The 11,985-nt window shown below is 43.6% G+C and overlaps 1 protein-coding gene across 1 annotated transcript; it reads left to right on the top strand.

Annotated features, from left to right (window-relative positions):
• The first annotated feature begins 7,889 nt into the window (after window positions 1-7,889).
• LOC146763304 (uncharacterized) lies at window positions 7,890-11,852 on the top strand. The gene is made up of 2 exons (XM_085570536.1): window positions 7,890-9,988; window positions 11,153-11,852. Exons 1-2 carry the CDS (start codon window positions 8,757-8,759, stop codon window positions 11,181-11,183), a joined length of 1,263 nt encoding a protein of 420 aa, XP_085426662.1. The 5' UTR covers window positions 7,890-8,756; the 3' UTR covers window positions 11,184-11,852.
• The last annotated feature ends 133 nt before the right edge of the window (window positions 11,853-11,985 follow it).

Below are 11,985 nucleotides of genomic sequence, written 5' to 3'. Positions count from 1 at the left end.
CCTGGTGGATGTGTGGATTATTCTTCCTTAATCTCAAGTATCAATGACTGGAATCTTATCCTAAATAAGGAGCTGACATGTGTAACTAATTTTCAAAAGAACTTTCTTTAAGCTTATTACCAAAGCAACTGCTTTCATTCTTAGGATTTGGGCAATATAAATAAAGGTAATTCCTTTATCACCCTGCATAAAATCCTTTATTATGCTGTGTACTAGCCAAAAAAATAGTAAATTCTGATATATTCACAAAAATTAATTAAAAAAAATTGATCACATAAGTGATAAATATATTTATCACTTTATTTCCAGTCAGTATTTATTGAGGAATAATGCAGAAAAGGTTTCCAGTGTGTTGCATTTGCCATTAGAACATATTCAAATGAACTGTTTCTATTCTCAAAATATTCAGCCACTGTCTAAGATGCAATAAAATATTAACATAGTTAAAAACTAAAATTCTTTTGGCTGTGTAGATTTTGTGTGTTTTAATTTTTATTGCTATCTTTGGCTTCTAACATCTTCATGTGAACTTTCAAAGGAGAAAACCAAGGCAGAAGGGAACAAATCAAGATTGGAACAGAACAAGAGCAGGAGCACAGTGTTTAGAATTTAATGAGCCCAGTTATTAAAAGCTTCTGATCATACATCAATGATTTGTTCCATGGGAAATATAGTTCTCAGGATAATTTTTAACAACATAATTTATAATACTTCACATCATTTTGAAATTCATTTTTCTCCCCTCAATACCTGTTAGTGTTTAAAAAGAAATAAAGGAGGATTTTATTGAGCTGAGTCACGACAATGACACTTGAGGAACTTTAAGGTGGCTTTCTCTGCCCTGGTTCGCCCATAAATGCTGCAGAGAAATGGAAATAGGAAGTCCTCTAAAATACAAACTGTTCCAGTAGAGTGAAGTTATTAAAATTGTAGATACAGCCCCCAGTTAAGCTGCTCCACAGTATCAGGATCTGTATTCAGCAGCTACAGAGGGACTGCATAATTTTTTTTGGAGGCAAAGACATTCCTGGGTGGAAATGAGTGCAGGAAAATTCTCTGCTATTAATTTTTTTACTATTCCTTCATTGGTATAAAATGGGTGGAATTTTGTACAAACATTCTTCATTTGGTTTATCCTTTCAGCCACCTGGCAGTAGTTCTGGCTGCTTCTGGAAGGAGCTAAGGTGAGGCCTGAGCATTACACAACAGTTTAGGAAAAAAGGAGATAATTTACCTTCTACTCTTCCTGCAACAGTTTAATTAGAGTTGTGCACGATATCAGGTCAAAATATGAAAATATTCACAGTGAGTTGAGCTTCTGGAATCTTAATTAATCAAGTACATTGTTTATGAAAGTTCTGTAAATGTTTCTTGCAAGGAGAGCCAGTGAAATTCTCACTGCCATTTAGAAGGTTTTCGAGGTAATTTAACTTTTGGTTCACAGGAAGAAGCAGCTGGAAGCTCTGGATGTAGGAACGCACATGACCAGACAAAACCCGAGGGTTTATCCACTGCTCTCACTCAAGGCTGAGGGATGTGAGACAGGCATTGACCTGGAAACCCTCAGCGGTCAGGGAGCTCAGGACACTGAATTACTGAGAAAGGGTAAAATTCACTGGGAGTGGTAAAATTCAAGAGATTCACTGGGCAAGCGGCTGAGCAGTGAGAAACAGGACCTTCAGCAGTATTATTGCCGACTGTTTCCCCAACCTAAATATATTTATGCAAACATGCTCAAGGCTGAAGCCTCTCTTTTGTTGCTGGGCCACAGATCAGCCCGCTCCTGATTTAAAATGCATGGCTAAGTTTAAAACTTTAGTAAGGGCCAATCTCTGAATAATCCTTTAAGGATTATTGTAATTAAGGGACTAATCCTTAGATGCTTCTTAATTTGTGTCCGTTTTAAAATGGAGTGCCACTTCTTTCATCACAAAAGAGAGAAGAAGAGGTGAAACTCACGGAGGTTTAAACATGAACAGCCTTTCCTGCCACCTCCTGCAGCTGAGCCGCACAAACAGGTAGAATATGTAAAAGCAGGTCATTCAAACCAAACCGAGCACAGAACCCCACCCCACCCCACAAAAAAAAAAAAAAAAAAAAAAAAAAAAAAAAAAAAAGCACAGCCGAAAAGCAGGAGAAGTTTTAAACCTGGAGATGGGTTGATGGTGAGAAATATTCTGTGTGCAGATAAGGCAAATACAGTTTAAGGACAGACATTTCAACTTGTGAACTGCTCTGTGCACGAACCCTCAAAGGCTTGTTTGCATCAACCCTTCCCTCCGGCGTTTTTAAATTTTTTTTTCCTTATCAGGATCGGGAGGAAAGCGCTAGAGACGGTGTTTCAGGCTCAAATGTTCATCATTTCTTATCTATATTACAGTCTTAGAAGTTGTGAGTTCTACAACATTCTACTAACAAGCTACAAAATGGCTAACTATCTTTCTCTACAAAGTCTTTTAAGGCTAAATTGTCCAATTAAGAAATGATATCTAAATTGTTTTTACTTTTAACCTAGTAACTAATCACCCAAATTCCTCAATACAGATTTTTCTGTCCAGTTACACAAAACCACCCAAACCATGAAGAAGGTGAAGAAAAAGGACCAGCCACCATCCTAAAACCTCCATCTTGCCTGATATATATTACTATATTCTAAATCCTCAAACTCTAAGTTTTCCACCATGTGATATTACACATTTATATTCAAACTACACATCTGTAATCCTAGTTCTGTCTTTCAATTTTGGAAGTCTTCTCCATGGCCTCAGGTCAAATGCAGTGTTCTCTTGTGGGTCTGTGCCTTTCAGCATAGAAAGTTTAAAATTCTCAGCATCCAGGGTTCCAACACTCCCCTTCCCCCCAGCAGAAGCCTCTTTGAAGAATACATCAGTGACAGCAGTTTTTCTAATCACCCCAGCATTTATATCTATTGTTTATCATTGAAAGAGTGAATTGGGCAACCTAAGCTTGAAAATTTAGCAGAGAGGAGGATGTTAAAGTAATTCAATTCTTGATGCACATGAGGGAAGCTTCATGGTCTAATCTGAGGAATGTTGAGGCTGAAGACAATCAGCAAAAGGAAGCCATGGGATGGCACTGCTGGGTAAAAGCCCTGCCAGCAGGGCACTGCTGTTCCTGGGGATCAGCTGCCATCGCTGAAAGGTGCTCCTGGTCTCTGCTTGCAGCAATCCTCTGCTCAGCAGTGAAAAAAAGGAGGCAGGAACACCTAACAGTGCTACAAGGCTTGGAAACAGCCTCTCTTCCCAGTTCCAGTCTAGATCTGGAAGACACTGACCTGGATGCCTCTGTTCCTGTAGCTGTAAAATGAGGATGTTTATAAATATTTACAAAGGAAAAAAAAATAAAAATGTCTTAGGGATTTTTGTTATGAGCAGAAAGAGGGTGAGAAACAAGCAGTTGATGCATCTCATGGTGTGCTACCTTTGTGTGGATGTGCAGCACTGGGAGCTGTGTGAGCTGGAACAGGGGTCTCATTAGGAGACATGGGAAAAGGCTCACTCTTGTTTATACCCCTTGGAAATAGCATAGCTTATTTTTATTTCTCCCTGAAACATGTAAGTATTACAAAGATTCCATGCTGGAATTTTGGCACCTGCAGGGGCAGGTGTTCAACATTCTACAGGTGCCATAAGGATGATTGCTCCATGATACACATTTATCTTTAATATAGTTTACAGAGTTGGGAGTTTTATTGTTGTTGTTGTTATTTTTGGTGGGGTTTTTTCCCCTTTTCTCTGTGACAAATTACATTGTGCTTTATGGAAATGTAACATTTTGTATGAATGGCTGGCAGCAGCCATGTTGCATAGCAATGAGCAAGACAAAGTAGTTCCACTCTTATTTGCAACTGGCTCAGACCTTTCCATTAGCAAATTAAAATCTGTTCAAATTTATTTACTAATATATTAGGAGAAGCTTCATGCTAACCCCTGTTGACCTGTATTGTATAGCAAACAACTGTAGCAGTGAAAATAATTAATAGAATGTATTGCACCTCCTGCTTGTTTCTCCATCACAGCCCAGGGTCAGCTGCAGAGTGGGTTTTCCATCTGCATTTTGTTACAAGGCCACATTTACTTAAAAATTATCAATTATATTCTGAAATTACTTCCTTTAATCGAACTCTCTCTATTCAAGGCATCCCCTGTTTTTAAAGCTTCTGAAAGCATGTACATGAAAATGTTCTCCTTTTCAAAACTTAAGGGGAACGTGCTGAATTACCTGTGGATGCAAAAGGAGCAAATATGCAACAACAATTCCTTGTTACATCAGTTATTCATTATCATTATTATATCATACTTCTGTCATTCAGGTGGAAAGTATTGCAAGACATTTTTTTTAATTTTGTATTTGCTATTATAATGTTTCCCAGAGAAGCTGTGGCTGCCCCATCCCTGGAATTGTCCAAGGCTGGGTTGGATGGAGCTTGGAGCCACCTGAGATAGTGAAGGTGGAACTGGATGAGCTTTCATGTCCTTTCCCAAACCATTGGGGTGTTACCCTCATTCAGCTTTTTCACCCTGGAGAAGAGCTGATTCTGAGGTCTTCATCTGATTGATAAAGGATAAAGTGATTATGAGACACAGAAGGATAAAAAAGGGGAGTGTGAGTAAAAAATGCAGTTTCCAGCTGCACAGACTGAGGTTTAGGTGCTAGTAAATGCTGGGGATGTGTAAATGCTTCCTTTCTATCACCACAAACAGCTACAATACAAGATGTCAGAGGGTCATCAGCTGCTAAGTCTTTGCCCTACAACACATATTCAAGATTTAAGAAGGAAGTCAATGTGCCACTTTAACATCTCAGTGAAATATATTTTTTATTGTCTATAGATATAGAAATAAATGTACAATTAATGGCCATGGTGACAAATTTCACACAGTGAATTTTGGCCTATTTTTTTATTATATGAACAAAACCACTCATGATCTCTGGAAAACATACAATTTTAGGTAATTTACTTAGTTTTTGATAACTTCCTTTCTGTATAAAGGCAAACATTAATGAATGCTAGATCATCACCCTTCAAATGTCTTTAGAAAAAGAGATTGTTAACCATCTTAAAATTATTTCTGTAAACAATAGAAGATCTTCTCTAAAATAAGTAGAAAATCTAGTCTGATTAGGTGTTTTTATTCTAATGTATTTAATATATAGAAAGAAGGGGTATTAGCCATTACAGGTCGCTGTTGACCTCTTGTGGTCCCATTCTGTGGTTACAGGAGAACTCTAAGGCCAGCCAGGAGTTGGACATCGATGCTCCTTGTGGGTCCCTTCCAACTCAGGATAGTCTATAATTCTGTAGTTCTCTGATAGCCAGGAGATCCCTGGAATTCTCCCCTAAACCTTAAAAAGAACAAACCCAATATTATAGCTGCAGCATAAGAGTGGCGTATAAATCAAATTATTATTTAGAACAGCTTCTTTCCTGTGGAGGGGCCTAAATGCTGATTTAGCAATTATTAATTATCAATTCATTTATAAATTTATCAATTCTTAACAATTGTGTTTAAATTCATTCAATACTAAATAAAAAAAGGTCTCTCACTGCCAGCAGCCAGCTGTTTCTTTCCCAAAATGGAAAAGAACAAAAACTATTAAAAAAAAATTGAAAAGGATACAATACAACACGATGTTCTTCTTCTCTATTAAGTATTCAGCTAACTAAGGAGTAACAATTAGCAGCAGGAGAAAAGGCAATCAGTGATGTGCTGGGTAATTACTGTGGCCCAGGTCTCATCTGGAGAGCAGGGAGCCCAACAAGGATTGGTGCACTGCTTCCAGAAATCTGACTGGAGTTCTGCTGGGTCAACTTCACCCCAGCAGCCAGGCAAACACAGACAATCCATTATTTACTTATCACTGGTATTAATATGTGTTTGAATGTGTTCATCTCTTGGAACAAAGCTTGTGAGGGTCAGTGCTTTGTTTTGGAAAGGAATGAGGAGAGGAGGAAGATGAAAAATAAAAGAATGAAGATACAGATTACTTTCAGCACTGATAAATCAGAATTTAGGCCATTCCACAGGAAAGAAGTTGTTCTGAACAATTGCTCCCTCTGGAAGCTCTACAAGTTCTTAAGTTTCTGTGTTAGTGAAAGATTATCTGATAAAAATTCAATCTCTATATTCAAGTGAAAAAAATTGTTCAGAAACTCACCCTGGCATATTGCCTCACAAAGAAAACCAAACCCAGATATGCTAATAAACATCTGAAAGAAAGCAGCACAGTTCTCATTGTTACTAAGAAAAATAAACAGAGCAGAAGCCCCCTCCATCTCAGTAAAAGCAATTGGAATATTAGTGAGAAAGCAAAATTCTATTGAGCTACACATATTTGTGAAGAAGATTTAAACTTGCACTTTTATGCTAAGCATGAACAAGGAAAACTGTAGGTGATCCCATGGGGTTTTTCCTCCCTGCAATTTCATGTTCCTGCTACCTATAAAGATGTAGCAATCCAACATATATGAAAACATAGGTGTTCCTCTAAAAGCAAAGGAATATTCACTTCAATTGTGAAAATAAGAAATTAAAAATGAATAGATGCTGTTGTGTCTGATATCCCTGTTTTATCTTCTGGCATGTGTCACATTTCCTTTGGTCCACCAGAATTTCAGCAGCCACACAGCACCGGGTTCAACCAGCTGTGCCCTCTCTGCCACTCCAGGCTGCAGAGCAGCCCCCAGCCGGTTTTCCCTGGCAGGGAGGGTCAATGGGCAAACAGGAACCCTCTCCTTAGGAAATGAACATAACCCTAACCCGACTCCAGAAAATCGAGCTGTGCTAATTCACAGAAATGCCACGAGGTGGCAAGTTAGGATTGTGTTAAGCCCTTTTACTCTCACAACCAACGGCAGCGAGGGAAAAACTCAAACTGCAATCACTGGGATGGGAAAGGTGAGTTCATAAGAAGCATTTATGCCTTCTAAAGTTCATATCAAAACCAAAAAGAGTTTTGAGTAATAACTATCATTTTGGAATTATTGTCTTTCTGTCTTTAAACTCAGCAGGATCCTCTCACACACTTCTCCATGGAAAGGGTTGTCAAGCCCTGGAACAGGCTTCCAGGAAGGTGGTGAAGTCTCCATCCCTGGAAGTGTTCAAAAACCGTGTGGATCTGGCAGCTGAGGACATGGTTCAGTGGTGAGCATGGTGACAGTGCTGATGGTTGGTGATCCCAGAGGTCTTTTCCAACCTTAATGATTCTGTAATTCTGTTTTCCTCGGTAGCTTCTGTTTTGTTTTAAATAATAGCAAAAAATAAAGAACCTCATATCACAATTTTTAAATATGTAATTTATATATATATATATATATATATATATATATATATATATATATATATATATATATATATATATATATATATATATATGTGGGAATCCAGGGCTTCCCTGTGGCTGCCCTGGCAGGTCTGGGACCCTGGCAGGGGTCAGGAACCCCCTGGACAGAGCCCCCAGAGACACTGGCTGTGATCTCTGTCCATGGAAAAGAGTTTTCAATCTTAAAGGATGGATTACAAGCTCTCAGTGTTTGATATAAGTAATAATTAAGTGTGGCACGGGTACAAAAGTAAAATTTTAGGATTCTAGATGAGGGGTTCAAAGGGGACAAGATGGAGGAAATTGGGTGTGCCTTGTCCTTTTTCTCCTTCTTCATGCCCTCCATGTTTCACTGTGGTGTTGGCATTTTTCTGTTGCTTCAGGCTGGGGACACTCTGTCCAACGTAGGTGACAGATATTGGCACGTTCTTGTAAATGCAGCCCAGGGAGTTTCTGGTATTGAATGTTTGTAACATCCCACTGAGGGCAGAGCCCCACACGCTGCCCTGCAGGACAGAGCTGGGCAGGGCAGCAGAACATGTGAGAGATAAACAGAATAAACAACCTGGAAACCAGCACAGACCAATTATGGCTTCTGCTTTGGCAGCGGGGCTGACAGACAGAGACTTTCTACAATCTCAGAATCATTAATACCACAGATTCTGACATATATATGACCATTCACTGTCAGTGCAATGGACCCAAAACTACATGATTGAAATTCAAGTAAATGTTTTTTTTTCTTGGTGACCAGGCCAGGGTAGCTGTGGGAATACGTGCCAGGAAATGTTCAGTATCAGCATGCACATATTTGTACCTGAGGGTATGGAGGATGCCCACCCTACACCACAATTGCTCAAGTGCCAGAAATCCAAACTTTCACAGTGCTCTGCATTTTGCACACAATGTTTGTGCCTTTAATTGATGAAGGGAAGCACAGGAGCACTCCCAGCTCCTCAGTGGGAGCAGGACTGCTCCTCAGTGCTACTCCACCACCAGCAGCCCGTGATTTATTGTTAAATGTGAATACATTCCTTAACAGCATGGTTAATGGAATTAACAGATAATGGTCACTTGGAAATTGTCTTCTTGAAAAAATGGAAGAGAACAAAACTGCTCTTCCAAGCTCTATTCCCTTTGTCCTGCCATGAAGATTCCTCTTCTGGTATTTTTCCTGTTTTCCAGTCAAGTGATGCTCTGAAGCCCCTGGTGCAGGTGAGCTTTGGGCGCGAGGAGTGACCCATGTCTCCTCCCCATCCCAGTCTCCCCCCATCCCAGTCTCCCCCCATCCCAGTGTTCCAGTCTCATCCAATTCCTAGTCTCCGCCCAGTCCCAATCTCCGCCCAGTCCCAATCTCCCCCATTTCCAGTCTTCTCTCATTCCCAGTCTCTCCCCAGTCCCAGTCTCCCCCAATGCCAGTATCCTCCTTATCACAGTCTTTCTCCATTCCCAATTTCCCCCCATTCCCAGTTTCTCTGTTACCAGTTTATCCCTGTTCCCAGTACCCACTCAATCCGTCTCCCCATTTCCAGATTCTCCCCATTCCCAGTATTCCCCCATTCCCAGTTTCCCATTCCCAGTTTTTTTCCCCATTCCCAGTTCCCTTTCCCATTCCCCCACTCCCATTCCCAGTTCCCATTCCCAGTCCCCATTCCCATTTCCATTCCCATTTCCATTCCCAGTTCCCCCATTCCCAGTTCCCCCATTCCCAGTTCTCCCATTCCCATTCCCAGTTTCCATTCCCAGTTTCCCATTCCCAGTTTGTTTCCCCATTCCCAGTCCCCATTCCCAGTTCCCCATTCCCCATTTCCATTCCCAGTCCCCATTCCCAGTTCCCCCATTACCAGTTCCCCCATTCCCAGTTCTCCCATTCCCATTCCCAGTTTCCCATTCCCAGTTTGTTTCCCCATTCCCAGGTCCCATTCCCAGGTCCCATTCCCAGTTCCCCCATTCCCATTCCCAGTCCCCATTCCCATTCCCAGTTCCCATTCCTATTCCCATTCCTAGTTCCCATTCCCATTCCCATTCCCATTTCCCATTCCCGTTCCCCACTCCCATTCCCATTCCCATTCCCATTCCCATTCCCATTCCCATTCCCATTCCCATCCCCATTCCCATTCCCAGTTCCCATTCCCAGTTCCCCCATTCCCATTCCCAGTTCCCATTCCCAGTTCCCCCATTCCCATTCCCATTCCCATCCCCATTCCCCATTCCCATTCCCATCTCCATTCCCCATTCCCATTCCCATTCCCATTCCCCATTCCCATTCCCCATTCCCATTCCCATTCCCATTCCCAGTTCCCATTCCCAGTTCCCCCATTCCCATTCCCATTCCCATTCCCGGGCTCTCCCCGCCTCAGTCCCGGCCGGCAGCGCCCCCTGGCGGCCGGCGGCTCACAGCCCCGCCCAGCCCCGCCCCCTCAGCCCCGCCGCCGTCGCCGATTGGCGGGAGCGGCCGCGGCCGCGCCTCCCGGGTCACTGAGGGGCGGGCGGGGCCGCGCCAAGGCGGCGGCCGGGCGGAGCACCGGGACCGGGGCCGGGGGTCCCGCGCACCTCGGCCTCTCCTGCTCAGCCCTGGGGGAGGCGGGCAGCTCCGGCATCCTGCCCCTCACCGGGATGCAGCTGCGCGACAGCGCGGCAGCAGGTGAGGGGCTCGGGCGGTGTCGGGGCCCGGGCGGTGTCGGGGCCCGGGCGGTGTCGGGGCCCGGGCGGTGTCGGGGCCCGGGCGGTGTCGGGCCCGGGCGGTGTCGGGGCCCGGGCGGTGTCGGGGCCCGGGCGGTGTCGGGGCCCGGGCGGTGTCGGGGCCCGGGCGGTGTCGGGGCCGTGCGGGGCGGACGGGCCCGGGCGGGGCGGTGCTGCAGGGCAGCGGGGCAGGGCAGCTCGGGCCCCGCGCCGTCCGGGCACAGCCTTGGGGCTCTCCCTGCCGGCAGCGGCTCCGCAGCCGTCGGGCTCCCTTCTCCGAGTGCAGGGATGGGCACGGGCGCTGTGCCCGGAGCGGTGTGCGGCTGAGGGAGCTCCTGAGCCGGGAATCAGAGCTGAGGTCGGGCTGGGCCGGCAGGGTGTGCGGTCCCTTGCGGTGAAGCGGTCCCGGGAGGATGAGAGGGATGTGTGGTGGTGAGATTAACTTTGGACAGCTGCACAAGCAGGGTAAAGAAAAGCCACCCCATACAGATGTTAGCGTTCAGGAACACACATAATCACGGGGTTTGATTATATGCAGGTGCTTTTATTGAGAGCTCTGGGAATCAGGGGTACAGACCCAAATCTGACTCCGACATGGCTTTCAGGCTGAACGTATTTTATATTCTATCGTTATATAACTTACATATTAATTATTAAACTTATATTGTTCTATTGTATACATTGACCTTATTCAAACATGAGTTTCTCCTGATCTTTCTTAGGCCCCTGACCACAGTTTCTCATGATTATTTTTACAATTAAACAGTAATTGTATTTAATTACTAAAGAATCATCACATCTAACATTTATATCATTTATCATATGTTATCTACACAAGTGCAGTTCTAGCAAGGTACAAGGCCTTCATGTACCTAGGGTATTTATTTTTTTCTCAGGGTCTACTAAGCTTAATTTTTCTTTGAACCCTAAATCCCCATGATTTTAAAACCCTTTTACTATCACAGATCACTCTGCTAGTGGGAAAGCCCAAATGAGCAAATTTCTTTATAATATGCACAGAAAGAACTCTTCACATAACACCAAATAAAATTCTGGAAAAAGGAATCGTTCCTGAATGCTAGTTATTTAAGTGACTTTTTCTTTTTCCAAATATATTTCCCAACAGATGGATGCTTGTGGAGAAGGGAAACTGCTAGGGATGAGAAGATCACTGTTGAAGCAGGGCACACTGCAAACGTGACGTGCTTTTTCATGCTTGAAGCTGGATAAATCTCCCTGCCTCAGCAGGTGGAAAGTGAAACCCAGGCCTGGAGCAATTCTGGTGGTTTCTGTGGTTATCCCCAGGCAGTGCTCTCCACTCCTCAGAAACTCACAGCACTTCTGGGCTTTGCTCTCTTGGTTTTGGTGATCTCAGTACCATGTTTTATGCTGAAGTGTAAAAGAGCCCTGGAGCAGCTCAGAATCCTGCTCCACGTTCATTGCTGGCATTTCTTGTCTGGACAGTTTGGTTTTACTTGATGCCTTGTGCTCAGATGCCATTCCTTACTCCTGCTCTTGCTGAGGACACTCAGTGGGTTTGGGGTGGGCCCTGCTTGGAGCAGAGAAGGATGGGATTGCAAGGAGCTTCCTTCCAAACTGGGAAAACACAAGGACCCTGATGAGACAGGCACTGAGACTGTGCCCAGTGCCTGGCAGTCTGCCTTTGTCACAGCTCCAGGGGCACAGTCTGCTCCTGCAGCCCCTCCTTCTCTGCCTGTCTCCTGCTCCTGGGATCTGTATTTTCTGAAAATAAATAGAATTTCACCCTTCAAAAGTTTGCTTCAAAGTGACAGAGGAAAAGCGTAATAAAAATTGCCAAGATCACATTTTCTTTGCCTCCTAAAATAATACGACAGATCCAGTATCTGCATTATTAACTATGAGTGTGAGCTTGTTTTCTTTTTAGGGGCTTTCTAATTTACCTGGGGTCTTTTTCTTGTGCTGTACAAGCACATGGCA

The sequence above is a fragment of the Lonchura striata genome, chromosome 4A, assembly GCF_050655825.1.
Source record: "Lonchura striata isolate lonStrDom1 chromosome 4A, ASM5065582v1, whole genome shotgun sequence".
NCBI lineage: Eukaryota > Metazoa > Chordata > Aves > Passeriformes > Estrildidae > Lonchura > Lonchura striata.
The sequence above is the reverse complement of the archived record's forward strand: the minus strand, read 5'-3'. Positions and strand labels throughout refer to the sequence as shown.

Bases quoted from the DNA above. Each gene is read 5' to 3' on its own strand.
- LOC146763304 (XM_085570536.1), top strand. From the start codon at position 8,757: ATGCCAGTATCCTCCTTATCACAGTCTTTCTCCATTCCCAATTTCCCC. The intron at 9,989-11,152 runs GTGAGGGGCTCG...ATTTCCCAACAG, and splicing joins GCGCGACAGCGCGGCAGCAG to ATGGATGCTTGTGGAGAAGG.